The sequence below is a fragment of the Salmo salar genome, chromosome ssa13 (assembly GCF_905237065.1).
Source record: "Salmo salar chromosome ssa13, Ssal_v3.1, whole genome shotgun sequence".
Classification (NCBI taxonomy): Eukaryota; Metazoa; Chordata; class Actinopteri; order Salmoniformes; family Salmonidae; genus Salmo; species Salmo salar.
In genome coordinates, this window is record NC_059454.1 from 36,320,024 (window position 1) to 36,347,991 (window position 27,968).

Genomic DNA, 27,968 nt, shown 5'->3' on the forward strand with positions numbered 1-27,968 from the left:
TCTCATGCTTCAGCGACACATCGAATAGAGCTCCTAACCTCTGCTGTTCATTTAGAACACATTAATTAAGTACATCCTCAGAGCTTGAATCAACTTAACGTTAAGTGTTTCCCCTGATATACTGCGAACCAGATTACTGCGGCTGGTTAGGACTTGGGCCTTGGTAGACAAGTGACAGCTGCATGTGCCAATCTGCGACCTGAAGCTTCCTGACAAATAAAAAAAAGTCCAGTCACATGGTCAGAAAAAAAACGTTTTATAATTGAACACTACTTTTACAAAATTGAGACCATCCATAAAGCACAAAATTTTCACATTCTAAACAAATGACAGGAGGTAATTTAAGCATACATTTGCAAAACGGAGACCAATTCACACCACAGCAGAAATTAGCAATTCTCCATGTTACTGTACAAAACATTTTCTCCAAGATCACACACAATGAGATTCACATAACAGTAGGTCTGTCCAGATACTAAGATACATTAAGCAGTCTGCAATTTTCCATGATTTCCACAGGTGCGGTGGAACACTCAACAGCAACAAGACAAGTGAAATAAGCGGGAATAACATCTGGATAGGACAGATCATTATTAAACTGTGGTTTTAGGCACTTCTTACTGTATGATGAGTGGCATGAGCCAACACTGATGAAAATAAATACGAGAAATACTGTAAAATAGCTAAATACATGTAACTTTAGGACATTTCACACACAAATAACTGCTTTCTACCTGCACTCAGTCCAGAGATCTCCTTTTGTTTGTTTGATAAATCCCATGATCCCAGATCCATGGGGGGTGGGGCTTTATTTCAAAGATATTTCCTGAGAACTTAAAAATATGACAACTGGCTCGTGGATGATCCAGCACATTGAACAATAAGGTAAGAAGTCTTATTGCAAATCCTATCCCTGGATGTTGACAGAACAGCAACCAAGTAATGATAGGAAGTTTGATTTAACAACCGTCACAGAAGAAAAGTCATTTGTGGTCTAGATCGACACTGCCAGCAAATAGGCAGTGGTTTGCACAGTGAGTGTGGATTTAAAGTACAAAATCAAGTGAGTGTGGATTTAAAGTACAAAATTAAGAAGTTAAAAGCAGCTACAGTGCCAACCCAAGAAGGCAAATACAAAAACATCCAAGCTGTACAAAACCACAAGTTCTAAACAAATGATACAACGGAATGGCTGATGCTTCTACAGTATAGTTTAAAGTGGCACTCTGGCCAGCCCAGAACTCCCTCCCTCACAAACAATCATATTGAGACTTTAAGACCAATGATTGATGTGTCATTTTCACAGCAAGTGAAGAAATAGTCATATCAACAAGCTAGCAAGTGCGCACACGCACGCATGCACACACACACACACGTAAAGTGTGGGCCTATGCTCAGGAAACATGGGACCAGCACTTTACATGTTGTGTTTATACTTTTGTCCTGTATGTATGCATGCATTCACGCACTGAGATATAAACAGTACCAGTCAAAAGTTTGGACACACCTACTCATTCAATTGTAGAATAATAGTGAAGACATCAAAACTATGAAATAACACATTTGGAATAATTTATTAACCAAAAAAAAAAGTGTTAAAACAATTCAAAATATATTTGAGATGAGATTCTTCAAAGCAGCCACCCTTTCCCTTGATGACAGCTTTGCACACTCTTGGCATTCTCTCAACCAGCTTCATGAGGTAGTCACCTGGAATGCATTTCAACTAACAGGTGTGCATTGTTAAAAGTTAATTTGTGGAATTTCTTTCCTTCTTAATGCGTTTGCACCGGTCAGTTGTATTGTGACAATGTAGGCTGGTGTACAGAAAATAGCCCTATCTGGTAAAATACAAAGTCTATATTATGGCAAGAACAACTCAAATAAGCAAAGAGAAACGACAGTCCATTACTTTAAGACATGAAGGTCAGTCCATCTGGGAAATGTCAAGAACTTTGAAAGTTTCTTCAAGTGCAGTCACAAAAACCATCAAGCACTATGACGAAACTGGCTCTCATGAGGACCGCCACAGGAAAGGAAGACCCAGAGTTACCTCTGCTGCAGAGGATCAGTTCATTAGAGAGTTACCAGCCTCAGAAATTGCAGTCCAAATAAATGCTTCACAGTTCAAGTAACAGACACAACATGATCTGTTCAGAGGAGACTGAGTGAATCAGGCCCTGGTCAAATTGCTGCAATGAAACCACTACTACAGGACAACAATGAGAAGAGACTTGCTTGGGCCAAGAAACATGCGCAATGGACATTAGACAGGTAGAAATCGGTCCTTCTCAAATTTGAGATTTTGGGTTCAAAATGCAGTGTCTTTGTCACAGAGTAGGTGAACGGATGATCTCTGCATGTGTGGTTCCCATCTTGGTGCTTTGCTGGTGACACTGTCAGTGATTTATTTAGAATTCAAGGCACACTTAACCAGCATGGCTACCACAGCATTCTGCAGCGATACGCCATCCCATCTGGTTTGCACTTAGTGGGACAATCATTTGTCTTTCAACAGAACAATGACCCAATACACTTCCAGACTGTGTAAGGGCTATTTGACCAAGAAGGAGAGTGATGGAGTGCTGCATCAGATGACCTGGCCTCCACAATAATCCAACCTCAACCCAATTGAGATGGTTTGGGATGAGTTGGACCGCAGAGTGTAGGAAAAGGAGCCAACAAATTCTCAGCATATGTGGGAACTCCTTCAAGACTGTTGGAAAAGTGAAGCTGGTTGAGAGAATGATAACAGCTTTGCACACTCTTGGCAACAGGTGGCTACTTGATTTGATTTGTTTAACACTTTTTTGGTTACTACATGATTCCATATGTGTTATTTCATAGTTTTGATGTCTTCACTATTATACAATGTAGAAAATAGTAAAAATAAAGAAAAACCTTTGAATGAGTAGGTGTCCAAACTTTTGACTGGTACTGTATCTGGGTGTGTTGTTTTGCTAGACATTACTGCACTGTTGGAACTAGAAACAAGCATTTCGCTGCACCTGCGATAACATCTGCAAATCAGTGTACGCAACAAATAAACTGATTTGAGCTATAAATGAGCAAAGACAACACCACCAGGCACCATTTACACATAAAAATGACTTTTCTGCACCTTTGGACAGTAAATTAAATTATTTCAAACTGATATGGCAACCATCAACATCAAAGCCTCCTCTCTGTGTGTACTTAAAGACGCCCCCATTGGTATGCCACCCCACACCCAGTTTGAGCTATTTTTCAATAAATATTTAACTTGTACTGTTTGTACAACATGGTTTAAAAAAAATATATATTGATCAGAATGCAATACACACCACAGAAATAAGTTTGGTACAAGTGGACGCAATTAGAATCAAAACAAAGAAAAATCAGTCCAATATCTTTGCGGAAAATACTCTTAATCCGTCATATCAAGTCATATCATGATAAAGAACAATTCAAAATAAATATTGAGCACCTAAACCATTTTCCCCCCCCAATTTGAATAAGGGACATGTCAGCTGGGCTGACCTGCTACACCTAAACATATTCTAGGGAAGAAGATGCATCCCTCCAGGTGATGATCCAGGATCAGCATTTCCAATCAATATCACCAGGACTTAAATATCCAAACTGGCCCAAGGCCAGTGATTCAGGCCACCTCCAGGCTCCAGCCTAGCCCTGCTGCACCAGCCTGCGGTAGTGCGGCATGACCTTGCTGTCAGGGAGGTAGAGCCCCATCTCCAAGGCAACCAGGACAGGGAACTCCAATGGAATCAACTCCCGGCGGTTTATACGAAAACGCTCCTCCAGCTTCTGCTCAACCATGGACGGCGGGGGGGGGGGGGTAGTGTTAAGATGGCTATGAATCTAACTACGATCACTAACAATTAATAGAGAACAAACTTAGTTAACCAGTGAGCAAAAGTACATGTAAGAAATTACTAAAATATACATGTAAGAATTTACGTCACTCACGTCAATCAGCTGTCGGACCTCCTGCTTCTTCAGATCACTGCTGATCTTGGCTGCCAGCAGGACGCAGGCAGCAGACACCAGCTTCCTGTTTTGCTTGTTCAGGCGGCCCTGCAGCACCAGCTTCTCAAAGTACACAAAGGCCATGGCCACCGTGACTGGCTGCAGACTGCACTCCTCTCCCACCGCACGCATGTCCCGCTTCAGGCTGTCAAACAAGAGGGAGGTTATCAGTTACACATGGGTGTTCATGGTAGGCAGGTATGCAGGATTTGCATTTGTAAATGCATGGTTTGGAGACAAAGATACAAAGGGGAGTTTCAGACATACAGTGGGGGGAAAAAGTATTTGATCCCCTGCTGATTTTGTACGTTTGCCCACTTACAAAGAAATGATCGGTCTATAATTTTAATAGTAGGTTTATCTGAACAGTGAGAGACAGAATAACAAAAAAATCCAGAAAAACGCATGTCAGAAATGTTATAAAATGATTTGCATTTTCCTGAGGGAAATAAGTATTTCACCCCTCTGCAAAACATGACTTAGTACTTGGTGGCAAAACCCTTGTTGGCAATCACAGAGGTCAGACGTTTCTTGTAGTGGGCCACCAGGTTTGCGCACATCTCAGGAGGGATTTTGTCCCACTCCTCTTTGCAGATCTTCTCCAAGTCATTAAGGTTTCAAGGCTGACGTTTGGCAACTCGAACCTTCAGCTCCCTCCACAGATTTTCTATGGGATTAAGGTCTGGAGACTGGCTAGGCCACTCCAGGACCTTAATGTGCTTCTTCTTGAGCCACTCCTTTGTTGCCTTGGCCGTGTGTTTTGGGTCATTGTCATGCTGGAATACCCATCCACGACCCATTTTCAATGCCCTGGCTGAGGGAAGGAGGTCCTCACCCAAGATTTGATGGTACATGGCCCCGTCCATCGTCCCTTTGATGCAGTGAAGTTGTCCTGTCCCCTTAGCAGAAAAACACCCCCAAGCATAATGTTTCCACCTCCATGTTTGACGGTGGAGATGGTGTTCTTGGGGTCATAGGCAGCATTCCTCCTCCTCCAAACACAGCGAGTTGAGTTGATGTCAAAGAGCTCCATTTTGGTCTCATCTGACCACAGCACTTTCACCCAGTTGTCCTCTGAGTCATTCAGATGTTCATTGGCAGACTTCAGACGGGCATGTATATGTATTCTTGAGCAGGGGGACCTTGCGGGCGCTGCAGGATTTCAGTCCTTCACGGCGTAGTGTGTTACCAATTGTTTTCTTGGTGACTATGGTCCCAGCTGCCTTGAGATCATTGACAAGATCCTCCCGTGTAGTTCTGGGCTGATTCCTCACCGTTCTCATGATCATTGCAACTCCACGAGGTGAGATCTTGCATGGAGCCCCAGGCCGAGGGATACTGACAGTTTTTTGTGTTTCTTCCATTTGCGAATAATCGCACCAAATGTCACCTTCTCACCAAGCTGCTTGGCAATGGTCTTGTAGCCCATTCCAGCCTTGTGTAGGTCTACAATCTTGTCCCTGACATCCTTGGAGAGCTCTTTGGTCTTGGCCATGGTGGAGAGTTTGGAATCTGATTGATTGATTGCTTCTGTGGACAGGTGTCTTTTTTACAGGTAACAAGCTGCGGTTAGGAGCACTCCCTTTAAGAGTGTGCCCCTAATTTCAGCTCGTTGCCTGTATAAAAGACACCTGGGAGCCAGAAATCTTTCTGATTGAGAGGGGGTCAAATACTTATTTCCCTCATGAAAATGCTAATCAATTTATAACATTTCTGACATGCGTTTTTCTGGATATTTTTGTTGTTATTCTGTCTCTCACTGTTCAAATAAACCTACCATTCAAATTATAGACTGATCCTTTCTTTGTCAGTGGGCAAATGTACAAAATCAGCAGGGGATCAAATACTTTTTTCCCCTCACTGTAGATATAGACAGTGGATTTTAAAAAAATAGTGTGTTGACATGTTACATCTGTGTTCATGTCTGCACCTTCTTATCTTGCTGAGGGTCAGTTTGATATGGGGGAACTTCTCCTTGAACGTCTCATTCATGTCTTTTTTCAGGTCCGACGGCTTCACATACTCAATAACAGTCGTCTGGAAGACAGGGAACAAGATAAATAAACTTCAGTTAGTGCTAAACACAGCTGTTAGAATCTTGACTAGAACCCCACAATTGTATCATATTACTCCAGTGCTAGCCTCTCTACACTGGCTTCCTGTTAAGGCAAGGGCTGATTTCAAGGTTTTACTGCTAATCTACAAAGCATTACATGGGCTTGCTCCTACCCATCTTTCCGATTTGTTCCTGCCGTACATACCTACACGTACGCTACGGTCACAAGATGCAGGCCTCCTTATTGTTCCTATAATTTGTAAGCAAACAGCTGGAGGCAGGGCTTTCTCCTATGGAGGTCCATTTTTATGAAACATCCGACTATCCATGTGAAAGCGCAGACTCGGTCTCGACCTTTAAGTCTTTATTGAAGACTCATCTCTTCAGTAGGTCCTATAATTGAGTGTAGTCTGGCCCAGGGGTGTGAAGGTGAACAGAAAGGTACTGGAGCGACGAACCGCCCTTGCTGTCTCTGCCTGGCCGGTTCCCCTCTCTCCACTGGGATTTTCTGCCTCAAACCCTGTTACAGTGGCTGAGTCACTGGCTTACTGGTGCTCTTCCATGCCGTCCCTAGGAGGGGTGCGTCACTTGAGTGGGCTGAGTCACTGAGATGATCGTCCTGTCCGGGTTGGCGCCCCCCTCGGGTTTGAGCCATGGGGGAGATCCTCGGGGGCTATATTCAGCCTTTTCTCAGGGTAGTAAATTGGTGGTTTGAAAATATCCCTCTAGTGGTGTGGGGGCTGTACTTTGGTAAAGTGGGTGGGGTTATATCCTGCCTGGTTGGCCCTGTCTGGGGGTATCGCCAGACGGGGCCACAGTGTCTCCTGACCCCTCCTGTCTCAGTCTCCAGTATTTATGCTGCAATAGTTTGTGTGTCGGGGGGCTAGGGTCAGTCTGTTATATCTGGAGGATTTCTCCTGTCTTATCCGGTGTCCTGGGTGAATTTAAGTTCTCTCTCTCACACTCTCACCCCCTTCCGGAGGACCTGAGCCCTGGGACCTTGCCTCAGGATTACCTGGCCTGATGACTCCTTGCTGTCCCCAGTCCACCTGGTCGTGCTGCTGCTCCAGTTTCAACTGTTCTGCCTGCAGCTATGGAACCCTGACCTGTTCACAAGACGTGCTACCTTGTACCGGAACTGCTGTTTTCGACTCCCTCTCTCTACCGCACTTGCTGTCTCTAACTCTGAGCGCTCAGCTATGAAAAGCCAACTGACATTTACTCCTGAGGTGCTGACCTCTTGCACCCTCTACAACAACTGTGATGATTATGATTATTATTTGACCCTGCTGGTCATCTATGAACGTTTGAACATCTTGGCCATGTTCTGCTATAATCTCATCCCGGCACAGCCAGAAGAAGACTGGTCACCCCTCAGAGCCTGGTCCCTCTCTAGGTTTCTTCTTAGGTTCCTGACTTTCTAGTGAGTTTTTCCTAGCCACGGTGCTTCTACATCTGCATTGCTTGCAGTTTGGAGTTTTAGGCTGGGTTTCTGTATAGTACTTTGTGACATCGGCCGATGTAAAAAGGGCTTTATAAATACATTTGATTGATAAATATGAGAACTTTGCTTTCATCCTATTTATAGAGATTCCATGTAAGATATTCCATCATCTACAAGGGGCTGCGTGTTCTGCATTATTTTCCAGAAAACGAGTAGAGCCCCGAGTTGATTATCCCTTTTATACCATGGCTATAATTTACCACTAGAAATGTTTTCATTTGCAAGTAGAAATGTGTTCAACATCCACTGAAGTAGCTAGCAAGTTGACAGTAGTTGCCTTAGTAACCAAATAGACTTGGTAGTTTAGCTAACCAAACCATCAGTCCTAGCTTGCCATTATGAAAATCAAATTCAACAATGCCAATAAATGTGTTCAATTCGACTTTCACTTTTAAAAGCAGTTCCAACACAGAACATGTAAGATATATAACCATTTAATTGTACCGTGTGTTATAGGGAAATAACGCATGCTCTAGAATGCCCTTCAAGCCAATCAGAATCAATTACTCAACAATGCCATGGTATAATATGTCATTTTTATTATGTGCAGTAAAGTTTACTAGTCATAAAATTGCTTTATCGTTTTAGTTTATAATGGTGCCACTGTACAAAATAAGTGTATTCTGGACTGTCAGTGTGTCTTGTGATGTATTGTCTAGTCAAAGTCATGTGTTGAGGTGTGTGTTACATGTATAATTGTATATGAATGCTTACCATATAGGATGCAAATATAAGAACTCTCTTGTGTCTCCCACAAGGCCACTGAGGGTCACTGAGTAGGTAGGGATCATAGTCTGCCAGGTCTTCTATACCTGTAAAAATGGGGATTAAATCGAATGAGAACACACACACACACACACACACACACACACAGTAATGATTGCAAAAACAATTTGCCAGAGGAGAGAGAGAGAGAGAGAGCATGTAAGCCTCTATTCCAGTGAAGTGGAGCATACTTGGGTCCTGTCCTATGGTGCTGTTGAGTCGAGACGGGTTGGTGTAGTTCTTCTGGCCATTGCCTCGGTAACGGGACAGGGGTGTCTGTGTTGTGCTGGGCTCTAGTGGTCCACTGCTCTTCGACCTCACCAGGGCATTAGTTGGGAAAAGGAATCGGGCGTACGATACCGTCTGATGAGGAAAGACATGTTAACTATCACAAAGCACCGACCTGAACGTACGTAATCGCACTCTCCAGTTCAACCTTACCTTTCCATATGCCCCTAGCTCCACCCCAAGGCCCTCCAGGCCAGGGAACAGGTCAGAGGCAACCCCAGAGGACAGCCGTTGTCTCTGAGCCTCCAGCTTTGGGTCACTGGGTGGGCAGGAAGAGAAACTACTCATGTCACCATCATGCAGCTCCACATTAAAGCCAGAGATCATTATAACACAACTCCTTTCCTGAGGGCGATACATGACACCTGTAGTTGGTTGGGGTTGTGTGTTTGTACCTGAGGTGAATACATTCTCCATAGGGCAGCACTGAGAAAGCAGCACATAGAGACCGCTTGGCACAAATCAGCATAATCCTGCAGGACATAGATAGCAAGTACAGGCACACAAAACATGCGCAGTGTCAGGCTACAGAAACAGCATTAGTACTGCACTTATTAGTACAATAAGTACACAAGGCAGGCAATACGCTTGACATCTTTACTAGAGGCTGTTCTCCTACTAATCTCACTGCAACCCCCCTCCAGGTCTCTGTTCTCCTACTAATCTCACTGTAACCCCCCTCCAGGTCTCTGTTCTCCTACTAATCTCACTGCAACCCCCTCCAGGTCTCTGTTCTCCTACTAATCTCACTGTAACCCCCTCCAGGTCTCTGTTCTCCTACTAATCTCACTGCAACCCCCCTCCAGGTCTCTGTTCTCCTACTAATCTCACTGCAACCCCCCTCCAGGTCTCTGTTCTCCTACTAATCTCACTGCAACCCCCCTCCAGGTCTCTGTTCTCCTACTAATCTCACTGCAACCCCCCCTCCAGGTCTCTGTTCTCCTACTAATCTCACGGCAACTCCCCTCCAGGTCTCTGTTCTCCTACTAATCTCACGGCAACCCCCCCTCCAGGTCTCTGTTCTCCTACTAATATCACGGCAACCCCCCTCCAGGTCTCTGTTCTCCTACTAATCTCACTGCAACCCCCTCCAGGTCTCTGTTCTCCTACTAATCTCACTGCAACCCCCCTCCAGGTCTCTGTTCTCCTACTAATCACACTGTAACCCCCCTCCAGGTCTCTGTTCTCCTACTAATCTCACTGCAACCCCCCTCCAGGTCTCTGTTCTCCTACTAATCTCACTGTAACCCCCCTCCAGGTCTCTGTTCTCCTACTAATCACACTGTAACCCCCCCTCCAGGTCTCTGTTCTCCTACTAATCTCACTGCAACCCCCCTCCAGGTCTCTGTTCTCCTACTAATCACACTGTAACCCCCCTCCAAGTCTCTGTTCTCCTACTAATCTCACTGCAACCCCCCTCCAGGTCTCTGTTCTCCTACTAATCTCACTGCAACCCCCCCTCCAGGTCTCTGTTCTCCTACTAATCTCACTGTAACCCCCCTCCAGGTCTCTGTTCTCCTACTAATCTCACGGCAACCCCCCTCCAGGTCTCTGTTCTCCTACTAATCTCACGGCAACCCCCTCCAGGTCTCTGTTCTCCTACTAATCTCACTGCAACCCCCCTCCAGGTCTCTGCTCTCCTACTAATCTCACTGCAACCCCCCTCCAGGTCTCTGTTCTCCTACTAATCTCACTGCAACCCCCCTCCAGGTCTCTGTTCTCCTACTAATCTCACTGCAACCCCCTCCAGGTCTCTGTTCTCCTACTAATCTCACGGCAACTCCCCTCCAGGTCTCTGTTCTCCTACTAATCTCACTGTAACCCCCCTCCAGGTCTCTGTTCTCCTACTAATCTCACGGCAACCCCCCTCCAGGTCTCTGTTCTCCTACTAATCTCACTGTAACCCCCCCTCCAGGTCTCTGTTCTCCTACTAATCTCACTGTAACTCCCCCTCCAGGTCTCTGTTCTCCTACTAATCTCACGGCAACCCCCCTCCAGGTCTCTGTTCTCCTACTAATCTCACTGCAACCCCCCTCCAGGTCTCTGTTCTCCTACTAATCTCACTGCAACCCCCCTCCAGGTCTCTGTTCTCCTACTAATCTCACGGCAACCCCCCTCCAGGTCTCTGTTCTCCTACTAATCTCACTGCAACCCCCCTCCAGGTCTCTGTTCTCCTACTAATCTCACTGCAACCCCCCCTCCAGGTCTCTGTTTTCCTACTAATCTCACGGCAACTCCCCCTCCAGGTCTCTGTTCTCCTACTAATCTCACGGCAACCCCCCTCCAGGTCTCTGTTCTCCTACTAATCTCACTGCAACCCCCCTCCAGGTCTCTGTTCTCCTACTAATCTCACTGCAACCCCCCTCCAGGTCTCTGTTTTCCTACTAATCTCACGGCAACTCCCCCTCCAGGTCTCTGTTCTCCTACTAATCTCACTGTAACCCCCCTCCAGGTCTCTGTTCTCCTACTAATCTCACGGCAACCCCCCCTCCAGGTCTCTGTTCTCCTACTAATCTCACGGCAACCCCCCTCCAGGTCTCTGTTCTCCTACTAATCTCACGGCAACCCCCCTCCAGGTCTCTGTTCTCCTACTAATCTCACTGTAACCCCCCTCCAGGTCTCTGTTCTCCTACTAATCTCACTGTAACCCCCTCCAGGTCTCTGTTCTCCTACTAATCTCACTATAACCCCCCTCCAGGTCTCTGTTCTCCTACTAATCTCACGGCAACCCTCCAGGTCTCTGTTCTCCTACTAATCTCACTGCAACCCCCCTCCAGGTCTCTGTTCTCCTACTAATCTCACTGCAACCCCCCTCCAGGTCTCTGTTCTCCTACTAATCTCACTACAACCCCCCTCCAGGTCTCTGTTCTCCTACTAATCTCACTATAACCCCCCCTCCAGGTCTCTGTTCTCCTACTAATCTCACTGTAACCCCCCTCCAGGTCTCTGTTCTCCTACTAATCTCACGGCAACCCCCCCTCCAGGTCTCTGTTCTCCTACTAATCTCACGGCAACCCCCCTCCAGGTCTCTGTTTTCCTACTAATCTCACTGTAACCCCCCCTCCAGGTCTCTGTTCTCCTACTAATCTCACTGTAACCCCCCTCCAGGTCTCTGTTCTCCTACTAATCTCACTGTAACCCCCCTCCAGGTCTCTGTTCTCCTACTAATCTCACTGTAACCCCCCTCCAGGTCTCTGTTCTCCTACTAATCTCACTGTAACCCCCCTCCAGGTCTCTGATCACTACGGTTTCCTTTTCTGTCTCATGTTCCCCAACCCTAGCAACTCAGCCCCTATTCAGATAATCATGCGCCATTGCAATCGTTGCGCTCTCTCTCCCTCACTACTCTCTCTTCTATCATCTCTCCCTTCTGCTAAACCCTTCTCCCTTCAGTCTCTTGATTCTGCCTCTTCGACCCTACTCTCCTCCCTTTCCACATCCTATGACTTGCACTGTCCCCTTTCCTCCCGGCCGGCTCGACCATCCCCTCCTGCTCCGTGACTGAGTGACTCATTGCGAGTTTACAGAACAGGGCTGTGGGCAGCTGAGTGAAAACTTCCTGAGGACCTATCATCCTTTCACTCCCTCCTCTCTACTTCTTCTGTATCTGCTGCTAAAGCCACTTATACCACTATAAATTTCAAGCTTCTGCCTCTAACCCGAAGAAACTCTTTTCCACCTTCTCCTCCCTCGTTAATCCTCAACCCTCTCTGAGGACAACTTTTTCAAACCACTTTGAAAAGAAAGTTGACAACCTCCACTCCTCATTAACTCAGCCTATTGAGTCCACTGGTCTCACTCACACAGAACTACCCTATGCCTCGACCTTTCTCCCCTCTCTACAAATGAAATTATGCGACTAGTGAGGTCCAGCCGCCAGACAACCTGCCACACTACCCCATCCCCTCCTCCCATTCCTCATCCCTGACCACTACCCCATCCCATCCTTCCATTCCTCATCCCTGACCACTACCCCATCCCATCCTTCCATTCCTCATCCCTGACCACTACCCCATCCTTCCATTCCTCATCCCTGACCACTACCCCATCCTCCCATTCCTCATCCCTGACCACTACCCCATCCTCCCATTCCTCATCCCTGCCACATTACCCCATCCACTCCCTCATCCCTGCCACACCACCCAATCCCCTCCACACTACCCCATCCCCTCCTCATCCCTGACCACTACCCCATCCTCTCCTCCCATTCCTCATCCCTGCCATACTACCCCATCCCCTACTCATCCCTGCCATACTACCCCATCCCTCCTCCCATTCCTCATCCCTGCCACACTACCCCATCCCCTACTCATCCCTGCCATACCACCCCATCCCTCCTCCCATTCCTCATCCCTGCCACACTACCCCATCCCCTACACATCCCTGCCATACTACCCCATCCCTCCTCCCATTCCTCATCCCCTCCACACTACCCCATCCCCTCCTCATCCCTGACTACTACCCCATCCCCTCCCTCATCCCTGCCACACTACCCAATCCCCGCCACACTACCCCATCCCCTCCTCCCATTCCTCATCCCTGCCACACTACCCCATCCCCTCCTCCCATTCCTCATCCCTGACCACACTACCCCATCCCCTACTCATCCCTGCCATACTACCCCATCCCTCCTCCCATTCCTCATCCCTGCCACACTACCCCATCCCCTCCTCCCATTCCTCATCCCTGCCACACTACCCAATCCCCGCCACACTACCCCATTCCCTCCTCCCATTCCTCATCCCTGCCACACTACCCCATCCCTCCTCCCATTCCTCATCCCTGACCACACTACCCCCACTACCCCATCCCTCCTCATCCCTGACCACTACCCCATCCCCTCCTCATCCCTGCCACACTACCCCATCCCCTGCCACACTACCCCATCCCCTCCTCATCCCTGACCACTACCCCATCCACTCCTCATCCCTGCCACACTACCCAATCCCCTCCACACTACCACATCCCTGACCACTACCCCATCCCTCAACCCTGCCACACTACCATATCCCTCCTCATCCCTGACCACTACCCCATCCCCTCCTCATCCCTGACCACTACCCCATCCCCTCCTCATCCCTGACTACTACCCCATCCCCTCCTCATCCCTGACCACTACCCCATCCCCTCCTCCCATTCCTCATCCCTGACCACTACCCCATCGCCTCCTCCCATTCCTCATCCCTGACCACTACCCCATCCCCTCCTCCCATTCCTCATCCCTGCCACACTACCCCATCCCCTCCTCCCATTCCTCATCCCTGCCACACTACCCCATCCCCTCCTCCCATTCCTCATCCCTGCCACACTACCCCATCCCCTCCTCCCATTCCTCATCCCTGCCACACTACCCCATCCCCATCCTCCGATTCTCATCCCTGCCACACTACCCCATCCCCTCCTCCCATTCCTCATCCCTGACCACACTACCCAATCCCCTCCACACTACCTCATCCCCTCCTCATCCCTGACCACTACCCCATCCCCTTCTCCGATTCCTCATCCCTGCCACACTACCCCATCCCCTCCTCCCATTCCTAACCCCTGCCACACTACCCAATCCCCTCCACACTACCTCATCCCCTCCTCATCCCTGACCACTACCCCATCCCCTCCTCCCATTACTCATCCCCGACCACTACCCTATCCCCTCCTCCCATTCCTCATCCCTGCCACACTACCCCATCCCCTCCTCCCATTCCTCATCCCTGCCACACTACCCCATCCCCTCCTCCCATTCTTCATCCCTGCCACACTACCCCATCCCCTCCTCCCATTCCTCATCCCTGACCACTACCCCATCCCCTCCTCCCATTCCTCATCTCCGCCACACTACCCAATCCCCTCCACACTACCTCATCCCCTCCTCATCCCTGACCACTACCCCATCCCCTCCTCCCATTCTCATCCCTGCCACACTACCCCATCCCCTCCTCCCATTCCTCATCCCTGCCACACTACCCCATCCCCTCCTCCCATTCCTCATCCCTGCCACACTACCCCATCCCCATCCTCCGATTCCTCATCCCTGCCACACTACCCCATCCCCTCCTCCCATTCCTCATCCCTGCCACACTACCCAATCCCCTCCACACTACCCCATCCCCTCCTCATCCCTGACCACTACCCCATCCCCTTCTCCGTTCCTCATCCCTGCCACACTACCCCATCCCCTCCTCCCATTCCTAACCCCTGCCACACTACCCAATCCCCTCCACACTACCTCATCCCCTCCTCATCCCTGACCACTACCCCATCCCCTCCTCCCATTACTCATCCCCGACCACTACCCTATCCCTCCTCCTCCATTCCTCATCCCTGCCACACTACCCCATCCCCTCCTCCCATTCCTCATCCCTGCCACACTACCCCATCCCCTCCTCCCATTCTTCATCCCTGCCACACTACCCCATCCCCTCCTCCCATTCCTCATCCCTGACCACTACCCCATCCCCTCCTCCCATTCCTCATCTCCGCCACACTACCCAATCCCCTCCACACTACCCCATCCCCTCCTCATCCCTGACCACTACCCCATCCCCTCCTCATCCCTGACCACTACCCCATCCCCTCCTCATCCCTGACCACTACCCCATCCTCCCTCCTCATCCCTGCCCACTACCCCACCGCCTCCTCCCATTCCTCATCCCTGCCACACTACCCCATCCCCTCCTCCCATTCCTCATCCCTGCCACACTACCCCATCCCCTCCTCCCATTCCTCATCCCTGCCACACTACCCCATCCCCTCCTCCCATTCCTCATCCCTGCCACACTACCCCATCCCCTCCTCCCATTCCTCATCCCTGCCACACTATCCCATCCCCTACTCCCATTCCTCATCCCTGCCACACTATCCCATCCCCTCCTCCCATTCCTGCCACACTACCCCATCCCCTCCTCCCATTCCTCATCCCTGACCACACTACCCAATCCCCTCCACACTACCCCATCCCCGCCACACTACCCCATCCCCTCCTCCCATTCCTCATCCCTGCCACACTACCCCATCCCCTCCTCCCATTCCTCATCCCTGACCACACTACCCAATCCCCTCCACACTACCCCATCCCCTCCTCATCCCTGACCACTACCACATCCCCTCCTCATCCCTGCCACACTACCCCATCCCCTGCCACACTACCCCATCCCCTCCTCATCCCTGACCTCTACCCCATCCACTCCTCATCCATGCCACACTACCCAATCCCCTCCACACTACCACATCCCTGACCACTACCCCATCCCTCAACCCTGCCACACTACCATATCCCCTCCTCATCCCTGACCACTACCCCATCCCCTCCTCATCCCTGACTACTACCCCATCCCCTCCTCATCCCTGACCACTACCCCATCGCCTCCTCCCATTCCTCATCCCTGCCACCTACCCCATCGCCTCCTCCCATTCCTCATCCCTGCCACACTACCCCATCCCCTCCTCCCATTCCTCATCCCTGACCACTACCCCATCCCCTCCTCCCATTCCTCATCCCTGCCACACTACCCCATCCCCTCCTCCCATTCCTCATCCCTGCCACACTACCCCATCCCCTCCTCCCATTCCTCATCCCTGCCACACTACCCCATCCCCTCCTCCCATTCCTCATCCCTGCCACACTACCCCATCCCCTCCTCCCATTCCTCATCCCTGCCACACTACCCCATCCCCTCCTCCCATTCCTCATCCCTGCCACACTACCCAATCCCCTCCACACTACCTCATCCCCTCCTCCCATTCCTCATCCCTGCCACACTACCCAATCCCCTCCACACTCCTCATCCCCTCCTCATCCCTGACCACTACCCCATCCCCTCCTCCCATTCCTCATCCCCGACCACTACCCTATCCCCTCCACCCATTCCTCATCCCTGCCACACTACCCCATCCCCTCCTCCCATTCCTCATCCCTGCCACACTACCCAATCCCCTCCACACTACCCCATCCCCGACCACTACCCTATCCCCTCCACCCATTCTTCATCCCTGCCACACTACCCCATCCCCTCCTCCCATTCATCATCCCCGCCACACTACCCAATCCCCTCCACACTACCTCATCCCCTCCTCATCCCTGACCACTACCACACCCCCTCCTCCCATTCCTCATCCCTGCCACACTACCCCATCCCCTCCTCATCCCTGCCACACTACCCCATCCCCTCCACACTACCCCATCCCCTCCTCATCCCTGACCACTACCCCATCCCCTCCTCCCATTCCTCATCCCTGCCACACTACCCCATCCCCATCCCTGCCACACTACCCCATCCCCTCCTCCCATTCCTCATCCCTGACCACTACTCCATCCCCTCCTCCCATTCCCCATCCCTGACCACTACCCCATCCCCTCCTCATCCCTGACCACTACCCCATCCGCTCCTCCCGTTCCTCATCCCTGCCACACTACCCCATCCCCTCCTCCCATTCCTCATCCCTGCCACACTACCCCATCCCCTCCTCCCTTTCCTCATCCCTGCCACACTACCCAATCCCCTCCACACTACCTCATCACCTCCTCATCCCTGACCACTACCCCATCCCCTCCTCATCCCTGCCACACTACCCCATCCCCTGCCACACTACCCCATCCCCTCCTCATCCCTGACCACTACCCCCTCCTCCCATTCCTCATCCCTGCCACACTACCCCATCCCCTCCTCCCATTCCTCATCCCTGCCACACTACCCAATCCCCTCCACACTACCCCATCCCCTCCTCATCCCTGACCACTACCCCATCCCCTCCACACTACCCCATCACCTCCTCATCCCTGACCACTACCCCATCCCCTCCTCATCCCTGCCACACTACCCCATCCCCTGCCACACTACCCCATCCCCTCCTCATCCCTGACCACTACCCCTCCTCCCATTCCTCATCCCTGCCACACTACCCCATCCCCTCCTCCCATTCTTCATCCCTGCCACACTACCCCATCCCCTCCTCCCATTCCTCATCCCTGACCACTACCCCATCCCCTCCTCCCATTCCTCATCTCCGCCACACTACCCAATCCCCTCCACACTACCTCATCCCCTCCTCATCCCTGACCACTACCCCATCCCCTCCTCATCCCTGACCACTACCCCATCCCCTCCTCATCCCTGACCACTACCCCATCCCCTCCTCATCCCTGACCACTACCCCACCGCCTCCTCCCATTCCTCATCCCTGCCACACTACCCCATCCCCTCCTCCCATTCCTCATCCCTGCCACACTACCCCATCCCCTCCTCCCATTCCTCATCCCTGCCACACTACCCCATCCCCTCCTCCCATTCCTCATCCCTGCCACACTACCCCATCCCCTCCTCCCATTCCTCATCCCTGCCACACTACCCCATCCCCTACTCCCATTCCTCATCCCTGCCACACTACCCCATCCCCTCCTCCCATTCCTGCCACACTACCCCATCCCTCCTCCCATTCCTCATCCCTGACCACACTACCCAATCCCCTCCACACTACCCCATCCCCGCCACACTACCCCATCCCCTCCTCCCATTCCTCATCCCTGCCACACTACCCCATCCCCTCCTCCCATTCCTCATCCCTGACCACACTACCCAATCCCTCCACACTACCCCATCCCCTCCTCATCCCTGACCACTACCACATCCCCTCCTCATCCCTGCCACACTACCCCATCCCCTGCCACACTACCCCATCCCCTCCTCATCCCTGACCTCTACCCCATCCACTCCTCATCCATGCCACACTACCCAATCCCCTCCACACTACCACATCCCTGACCACTACCCCATCCCTCAACCCTGCCACACTACCATATCCCCTCCTCATCCCTGACCACTACCCCATCCCCTCCTCATCCCTGACTACTACCCCATCCCCTCCTCATCCCTGACCACTACCCCATCGCCTCCTCCCATTCCTCATCCCTGCCACACTACCCCATCCCCTCCTCCCATTCCTCATCCCTGCCACACTACCCCATCCCCTCCTCCCATTCCTCATCCCTGACCACTACCCCATCCCCTCCTCCCATTCCTCATCCCTGCCACACTACCCCATCCCCTCCTCCCATTCCTCATCCCTGCCACACTATCCCATCCCCTCCTCCCATTCCTCATCCCTGCCACACTATCCCATCCCCTCCTCCCATTCCTCATCCCTGCCACACTACCCCATCCCCTCCTCCCATTCCTCATCCCTGCCACACTACCCCATCCCCTCCTCCCATTCCTCATCCCTGCCACACTACCCAATCCCCTCCACACTACCTCATCCCCTCCTCCCAGTCCTCATCCCTGCCACACTACCCAATCCCCTCCACACTACCTCATCCCCTCCTCATCCCTGACCACTACCCCATCCCCTCCTCCCATTACTCATCCCCGACCACTACCCTATCCCCTCCACCCATTCTTCATCCCTGCCACACTACCCCATCCCCTCCTCCCATTCCTCATCCCTGCCACACTACCCAATCCCCTCCACACTACCCCATCCCCGACCACTACCCCATCCCCTCCACCCATTCTTCATCCCTGCCACACTACCCCATCCCCTCCTCCCATTCATCATCTCCGCCACACTACCCAATCCCCTCCACACTACCTCATCCCCTCCTCATCCCTGACCACTACCACACCCCCTCCTCCCATTCCTCATCCCTGCCACACTACCCCATCCCCTCCTCATCCCTGCCACACTACCCCATCCCCTCCACACTACCCCATCCCCTCCTCATCCCTGACCACTACCCCATCCCCTCCTCCCATTCCTCATCCCTGCCACACTACCCCATCCCCATCCCTGCCACACTACCCCATCCCCTCCTCCCATTCCTCATCCCTGACCACTACTCCATCCCCTCCTCCCATTCCCCATCCCTGACCACTACCCCATCCCCTCCTCATCCCTGACCACTACCCCATCCGCTCCTCCCGTTCCTCATCCCTGCCACACTACCCCATCCCCTCCTCCCATTCCTCATCCCTGCCACACTACCCCATCCCCTCTTCCCTTTCCTCATCCCTGCCACACTACCCAATCCCCTCCACACTACCTCATCACCTCCTCATCCCTGACCACTACCCCATCCCCTCCTCATCCCTGCCACACTACCCCATCCCCTGCCACACTACCCCATCCCCTCCTCATCCCTGACCACTACCCCCTCCTCCCATTCCTCATCCCTGCCACACTACCCCATCCCCTCCTCCCATTCCTCATCCCTGCCACACTACCCAATCCCCTCCACACTACCCCATCCCCTCCTCATCCCTGACCACTACCCCATCCCCTCCACACTACCTCATCACCTCCTCATCCCTGACCACTACCCCATCCCCTCCTCATCCCTGCCACACTACCCCATCCCCTGCCACACTACCCCATCCCCTCCTCATCCCTGACCACTACCCCCTCCTCCCATTCCTCATCCCTGCCACACTACCCCATCCCCTCCTCCCATTCCTCATCCCTGCCACACTACCCCATCCCCTCTTCCCTTTCCTCATCCCTGCCACACTACCCAATCCCCTCCACACTACCTCATCACCTCCTCATCCCTGACCACTACCCCATCCCCTCCTCATCCCTGCCACACTACCCCATCCCCTGCCACACTACCCCATCCCCTCCTCATCCCTGACCACTACCCCCTCCTCCCATTCCTCATCCCTGCCACACTACCCCATCCCCTCCTCCCATTCCTCATCCCTGCCACACTACCCAATCCCCTCCACACTACCCCATCCCCTCCCTCATCCCTGACCACTACCCCATCCCCTCCACACTACCTCATCACCTCCTCATCCCTGACCACTACCCCATCCCCTCCTCATCCCTGCCACACTACCCCATCCCCTGCCACACTACCCCATCCCCTCCTCATCCCTGACCACTACCCCCTCCTCCCATTCCTCATCCCTGCCACACTACCCCATCCCCTCCTCCCATTCCTCATCCCTGCCACACTACCCAATCCCCTCCACACTACCCCATCCCCTCCCTCATCCCTGACCACTACCCCATCCCCTCCACACTACCTCATCACCTCCTCATCCCTGACCACTACCCCATCCCCTCCTCATCCCTGCCACACTACCCCATCCCCTGCCACACTACCCCATCCCCTCCTCATCCCTGACCACTACCCCCTCCTCCCATTCCTCATCCCTGCCACACTACCCCATCCCCTCCTCCCATTCCTCATCCCTGCCACACTACCCAATCCCCTCCACACTACCCCATCCCCTCCCTCATCCCTGACCACTACCCCATCCCTCCCTCATCCCTGACCACTACCCCATCCCCTCCCTCATCCCTGACCACTACCCCATCCCCTCCCTCATCCCTGACCACTGGCTGCATCCCCTCAGACTTCAAAAAGGCCTGAGTCACTCCTTTCCTCATGAAACCAACACTTGACCCCTCTGATGTAAAAAAAAAACTACAGACCAGTATGCCTTCTTTCTTTTCTTTCCAAAACACTTGAGCGTGCCGTCTCTGACCAACTATCTCACTAACTCGCTCAGAACAACATTCTTGACCCTAACCAGTCAGGCTTCAAGACGGGTCACTTAACCAAGACTGACATAGAGATGAGCACTGTGTCACGGAGGCTTACAGCACTGCCAAAGCTGATTCTCTCCTCTGTTCTCATCCTCCTAGATCTATCCGCTGCCTTCGACACCGTGAACCATCAGATCCTCCTCTCCACCCTCAGGGACTGGGCATTTCAGGTTCTTCCTCCTGGGGAAGGCCCGTCAGCTCCAAGACCGCTCCATCATGGTTGACAACTCCACGGTGTCCCACTCCAGAACGCAAAAAACCTTGGCGTGACCGCAGACAATAAACATCAAAGCAGTGACTTGCTCCTGCTCGTTCATGCTCTACCACATCTGTAGAGTACGACCCTCTCTCACACAGGAAGCGGCGCAGGTCTTAATCCAGACACTTGTTTTCTCCCGTCTGGACTACTGCAACTCACTGTTGGCTGAGCTCCCCGCTTGTGCCATCAAATCCCTACAATTTATCCAGAACACTGCAGCATGCCTGGTGTTCAACCTTCCCAAATTCTCCCATGTCACCACTCCTCCACTGGCTTCCAGTAGAAGCTCGCATCCACTACAAGACCATGGTACTTGCCTACGGAGACGCAAGAGGAACTGCCTCTCCCTACTTTCAGGTTCTGCTCAAACCCTACTAACACAACCAGAGTACTCCGTTCTGCCACCTCTGGTCTCTTGGTCCTCCCACCCCTAAGGGAGGGCAGCTCCCGCTCAGCCCAACCTCTTCTCTGTCCTGGCACCCCAATGGTGGAACCAGCTTCTTCCTGAAGAGGAACTTTGAAGAGGACATACAGACCGAGCAACTGATACGAGAAGCCTGCAGAAACTGCCAAACAGGTCTTCTCAGATGGGGACAAAGAGGCAGTGGCAAGTCCTGGTCCTGAGCCTCCAGGCAAGCGGGCGTAACTGGAGGATGAGGCCAGTCAAAGGACCAGCCCTGTTCCAAAAAAGCGGAAAGGGCGCACAACAGCTCCTGTCAGTTCCTCTGACAAGCTTGTTACATATAGCAATATGCCTAAGCCAAACATCAGAGTCCATAGCGCATGAGGGACCAATATGGGACCCTTCCAGACTGAATGAAGAGAGCACATTTGTTCTTGGGTCCAGAGCAAACAAGGCTTTAGGAATGGGTGGCACCAGAGGAAGGACTTACATCAAACATGCTGACCTCAAGTATACAGCCGATGCCCAGGACAAACACTGGTTGGCAGAGAGACAGCACATGAGAGCCACAGGTGGAAATGGCCCATCTTCTTATTGAAGAGTATGTCCAGGACCTGTCTCTGAGTAACGATTACAAACATTGCCCTGACCTGAAAATGACCACAGTTGTACTGAAGCATTTTACAGTTCCCGGGAAGATGATTGAGAAGATGCAGAAGGCCACGGAAGCCCAGAGTTCAGGGAAGAAATAAAGTCCTAGTCAGCAAAGGGCACCCTGTTCTCTGGCCCTATGGGCCCTGTACAAAAGTAGTCCACTAAAGGGCACCATTTTGTGGGCGGCAGGTAGCCTAGCAGTTAAGAGCATTGGGCCAGTAACCAAAAGGTTGCTGGTTCGAATCCCCAAGCCGACTAGGTGAAAAATCTGTCGATGTGACCTTGAGCAAGACGCTTAACCCTAATTACTCCTGTAAGTCACTCTGGAGAAGAGCATCTGACTAAAATATAAATTAAGCTAGGACAGCAAAGTCCCTGACCATCTTCCAAAAACATGTTAAATAATCCCACAGCACCTCCCAAAAAATAAAAAACACAATCACACTTGACTCTTTTCCCTCTTACTAGCTCAGACTTTGCTGATAACTACACTACAAGGCCAAAAGTATGTGGACATCCCTTCAAATCACTGGATTTGGTTATTTCAGCCACACCGTTGCTGACAGGTGTATAAAATCGAGCACACAGCCACGTAATCTTCAAAGACAAACATTGGCATTAGAATGGCCTTACTGAAGAGCTCAATGACTTTCAACGTGGCACCGTCATAGAATGCAACCTTTCCAACAAGTCAGTTCATCAAATTTCTTCCCTGCTAGAGCTGACCCGGTCACTTGTAAGTGCTCTTCTTATTGTGAAGTGGAATTGTCTAGGAGTAACAACGGATCAGCCGCGAAGCAGTAGGCCACAAGCTCACAGAACTGGTGCCGAACCTCGTAAAAAAAATTGTCTGTCCTCGGTTGCGACACTCACTACAGAGTTCCAAACTGCCTCTAGAAGCAACGTCAGCACAAGAACTGTTCATCGGGAGCTCCATGAAATGGGTTTCCATGGCCGAGCAGCCGCACACAAGCCTAAGATCACCATGCGCAATGCCAAGCGTTCGGCTGGAGTGGTGTAAAAGCTCGCCGCACATTGGACTCTGAAGCAGTGGAAACTCATTCTCTGGAGTGATGAATCACCCTTTACCATCTGGCAGTCCAACAGACAAATCTGGGTTTGGCGGATGCCATGAGAACACTACCTGCCTGAATGCATAATGACAACTGTAAAGTTTGGTGGAGAAGGAATAATAGTCTGGGGCTGTTTTTCATGGTTCGGGCTAGGCCCCTTAATTCCAGTGAAGGGAAATCTTGCTACAGCATACAATGACATTCTAGACAATTCTGTGCTTCCAACTTTGTGGCAACAGTTTGGGGAAGGCCCTTTCCTGTTTCAGCATGAAAATGCCCCTGTGCAAAGCGAGGTCCATACAGAAATGGCTTGTTGAGATCGTGTGGAAGAACTTGACTGGTTTGCACAGAGCCCTGACCTCAACCCCATCGAACACCTTTGGGATGAATTAGAACGCTGACTGCAAGCCAGGCCTAGTCGCACAACATCAGTGCCCGACCTCACTAATGCTCATGGCTGAATGGAAGCAAGTCCCTACAGCAATGTTCCAACATCTAGTGGAAAGCCTTCCCAGAAGACTGGACGCTGTTATAGCAGCAAAAAGGGGGCCCAACTCCATATTAATGACCATGCTTTTGGAATGAGGTGTTCGAAATGCAGGTGTCCACATACTTTTGGCCATGTAGTGTACTTTGAGGAAAAATGTACTTACTATGAATGTGATATGTGGTTGTCCCACCTCGCCATCTTAAGTTGAATGTACTAACTGTAAGTCGCTCCGGATAAGAGCGTCTGCTAAATGACTAAAATATAAAATGTACATTACCAGGACAAAAACAATGTAAACAGCGTCAGCCAACAAAGCTACTTCAGCCAGTCAACCGCAGCACGGGAGAAGACATTTTTGAGTGAGAAACTACACAAAACGTGTATGCAACCAATGCAGTATACATCTGCTAACAGTTTACAGAGTAAGCTCAAAGCAGCTGTAAACACCCAGCCATAGCACTTAGGCCTATCTATAAACAGCCTAAATCTACACACAGCCGCTAAAGGCGCCAGTCCTCACAACACACCGGTCAATAACATACAACGTCAGCCAGCGCCGCGGCCTCTCCTTTGGGATTTCAGCCTTGCAGCTAAAGCTCGGGCCAGACCTTGGATAAGAGAAGCTTATCTCACCAAGGGGGAAATACATACACTTTTTAAATCCCCTTTCTCATCCACTCCAGTAGTTTTACAGTTACTTCAATGCTCTGTATAGACTAAATACAAGTTCATAAGCAGAATTGTTGGGAAACTGGTTATTGCCAGAGCCATATATTAAAGAGTTGGGCCACCTTTTAGAATGTTTAATATTGTTCCAATTCTAGACATTCAGTTACATAATATTTTTTTATTATTTCCCCATGCTAATGGAGCACTAACATGGCTCCATATCATTTTGAAGTGTCATGTAAATGTACTATAATGCTCATTTTAGACATTACACCATGTGTACAAAACATTAGGAACACCTGCTTGTTCCATAACATAGACTAAACAGGTAAAGGTGCTACCTTATAAATGTCACTTGTTAAATCCACATCAATCAGTGTAGGTAAAGGGGAGGAGGCAGGTCAAATGAAGGCTTTGTAAGCCTTGAGACAATAGAGACATGGATTGTGTATGTGTGCCATTCAGAGGATGAATGGGCAAGACAAAAGATTTAAGTGCCTTTGAATGGGGTATGGTAGGTGCCAGGCGCGCTGGTTTGTGTCAAGAACTGCAACCAACAGTTTCCCGTGTGTATCAAGAATGGTCCACCACCCAAAGGACATCCAGCCAACTTGACAACTGTGGGAGGCACTGTAGTCAACACGGGCCAGCATCCCTGTGGAACGCTTTCAACACATTGTAGTCCATGCCCCGACAAATTGAGGCTGTTCATGGGGCGCTAACATGGCTGCAGTGCCATATAAAAATGGTCACATAATGCAGAAACCTCAGTGTCCCAACTCTAAATACATGGGTCTGGTTATTGCTAAACGATCTTACAACGTTCAGCAACATGCGATACTGTATTCACATTTTGGACACATGATACACAGGAGACTATGGGTGTGATATTGTCTATGATGAAGTAATCTTCAGGTAGGGTGAAATGAGTGGGGTTCTAAAACTGTTTTTGCCTTGTTGAAACAGATTAGATGCATGTCTTATATGCATGTCCCCAGGGGAACTTTTCTTTCTAAAGACAACCTAACAGCTGTAGCCGTAGCCCTATACTCACTCACGAAAACACATTGAGTAAGAGACAAAGTTCAACGGAGATAGAATAGGCTGGGTGCAGCCTGAGCGTGGTATTTCAGTCCCATCTTACATAAGGGTTTTACTGTTATTGCCAGAGAGGGTTATATTTCCACAGGACACCTCTTTGGTGTTTTGATTTGTTTCCAAGAGTGATTCAATTCACACAGTCCTGCTGTTACTCATTTAGGGGTCTAGCCAAGTGAGCGATCTAAGTTCCAGCAGGTCTCTTAGTTAAAAGCCAAATGTATACGTTCGCATTGCAACAGGGCTTAGTATGGAACTGGCTGTGAAGTAACTTCATGGACTAAACTCTTAAGGCCTTTGCAATCTTCTTCCCTCTGTTCTAGACATTACAATGATCAATTCATTGTAACTAATTGACTGTATGTCATGGAGTTCACAAAAATGCCACTTAGAATGCCTTTCTTGATCCCACTCACTGAGTCTACAGAAGAAAGTGTTATGTTTTGGTTGTCAATTCCATTAGAATAATGGTTTGCTCAACATCTTCTGCATTCTCATCTACTACTTTAACTCACCTGCTGCCTCTTGTGTCATATTGCCTCATACTCTTGATAAAGTGGACCTTCTTGGCCACCCTTGCGGGTCCTGGAGAGCCCGAATGATTCCGTGATCTACGACAAAATGGAGTACCCCAAAAATATGTCAATTAAAACATCAACATTTGTCATGTCTAATGTCTGGACCAACAGATAGCAAGCAGTACCATATCATTTCTCAGTGAGTTGTAGAATATGGAAGTAAACCAAGTCTGTACATGAGGGGAATTAACAATGTTCTTGAAATAATAAATAAAAGGAAGACCTTGTAGATTTCTATACATCACATATTTGAATAACAAAGCCAAAATTACAATCTTATGTGACAGGGAATTGAAGTCATTTAAGTAATTGTCTGTTTTAAAAAAAAAGATGATCAGAGAGAAGGAGAGAAAGACAGAAAAATGTGGGGTGGGGGAGGGAGAGATGAAAACACAGGACAAGATCTGACAATTATTGTAATGTTTACTTACACAAACAGCAGATAAATTTGTTAAAATAAGCAACCCAATAAACAAAATATGTAATAACTATATCAAATAATTGGATGAGCCTTTAGTTTTACTTAGGGATATACTGTGCAGCACTTGTAGCTGCCTGCAAGGTTGTTTTTTTTAATCGGACCTTGACAGGCAGATACGATTTTCTCAAATGGGGCAGCTGACAATATAAAAATATATAATCATAATATTATTGCCTTGAGAAAAACGTTGCTTTTTTTAAACGACAATTTCGAAGGTAGGTCTAGTAAACTGTTCCCATTTGAATAACCATTGATTTCTATAATGAAAGTACCTGTTGGCAATATGCGGAAGTAAGAACACCTTTATAAATCAGGCCTATTCTGTCAAACGTTGAAACAGCCAATGTTTGTTACAATGAATACAAAAGCATTTAGTTACACCTACAGTCCCGACGGATGGTCATCATGACAGATCCCTGATTGTTTACCATCCTAATAAAAATTGAGTATCTAGATAATATGTCCCACCTTTGACGTGTATCCCCCGGCACGGAATTCAGAGTCAGGAGCACAGATGGCGATTTGGCAATTGGATTGAAGGTCTGAGGTCCAGAAATGGGGGACAGGGAGGTATCTGGGGGTACTATAGTGTCTACACCCTCAAACAACACCTCACGGCACCCCACAGCAACACTTGCGTCCGTGTCTGTAGACATACCCAAATTAGGTAGGACTGGGCTCAGTCCCCCAATCCCCGCCACAGTAGTAGCAGCGCCACCGGCCAAGTAGGGTGATACATGGGGGAAGGTTCCGTAGGTGCACGGTGAAAATTGAGGGTGTCCAATCGCCTGTGCCCCGGCGGCGTCTCGACTTCGGAGCTCGGCGGCGTCCCTTTGACCGAGGTTTCCATTGCTGAGATGATATAAAGGTCGTCCGTCTAGAGATATGTTGTTCAAGAAAGAAAGAGCCGCCTGTCTCCGTTGTGAGTCTTTACCTTTTCGCAGGTGTTCTTTTTGTGATTTGGCAGTATTACCGCCTGTTTTACACTGACGACCGCACGCAGCAGTCGCCATTCTAGTACTATAATGATTGATAGTGCGCATTGAGGAACGAATTTAGCCGGCGAGAGGACAACTCCACA

The 27,968-nt window shown here is 50.2% G+C and overlaps 1 protein-coding gene and 1 pseudogene across 2 annotated transcripts; one reads left to right on the forward strand and one right to left on the reverse strand.

Annotated features, from left to right (window-relative positions):
* Positions 1–1,955: 1,955 nt before the first annotated feature.
* Positions 1,956–27,938, reverse strand: LOC106567209 (CDK5 and ABL1 enzyme substrate 2). 2 transcript variants are annotated; one of them, XM_045693227.1, is made up of 9 exons: positions 27,356–27,938; positions 26,344–26,439; positions 9,035–9,112; positions 8,793–8,898; positions 8,543–8,714; positions 8,301–8,398; positions 5,957–6,063; positions 3,967–4,171; positions 1,956–3,804 (listed from the first exon to the last, which is right to left on the reverse strand). In XM_045693227.1, exons 1-9 carry the CDS (start codon positions 27,928–27,930, stop codon positions 3,664–3,666), a joined length of 1,578 nt encoding a protein of 525 aa, XP_045549183.1. In that variant the 5' UTR covers positions 27,931–27,938; the 3' UTR covers positions 1,956–3,663. The 2 variants fall into 2 exon arrangements, with proteins under 2 accessions (XP_045549183.1, XP_013991705.2); XM_014136230.2 differs by lacking the exon at positions 9,035–9,112 and having other exon boundaries at positions 1,957–3,804.
* LOC106567310 (deoxynucleotidyltransferase terminal-interacting protein 1-like) lies at positions 21,399–22,693 on the forward strand (annotated as a pseudogene).
* Positions 27,939–27,968: the final 30 nt, after the last annotated feature.

Bases quoted from the DNA above. Each gene is read 5' to 3' on its own strand.
- LOC106567209 (XM_045693227.1), bottom strand. From the start codon at position 27,930: ATGCGCACTATCAATCATTATAGTACTAGAATGGCGACTGCTGCGTGC. The intron at 26,440-27,355 runs GTGGGACATATT...ATTTTGTCGTAG, and splicing joins CCGGGGGATACACGTCAAAG to ATCACGGAATCATTCGGGCT. The intron at 9,113-26,343 runs GTGAGTTAAAGT...TATGTCCTGCAG, and splicing joins TATGACACAAGAGGCAGCAG to GATTATGCTGATTTGTGCCA.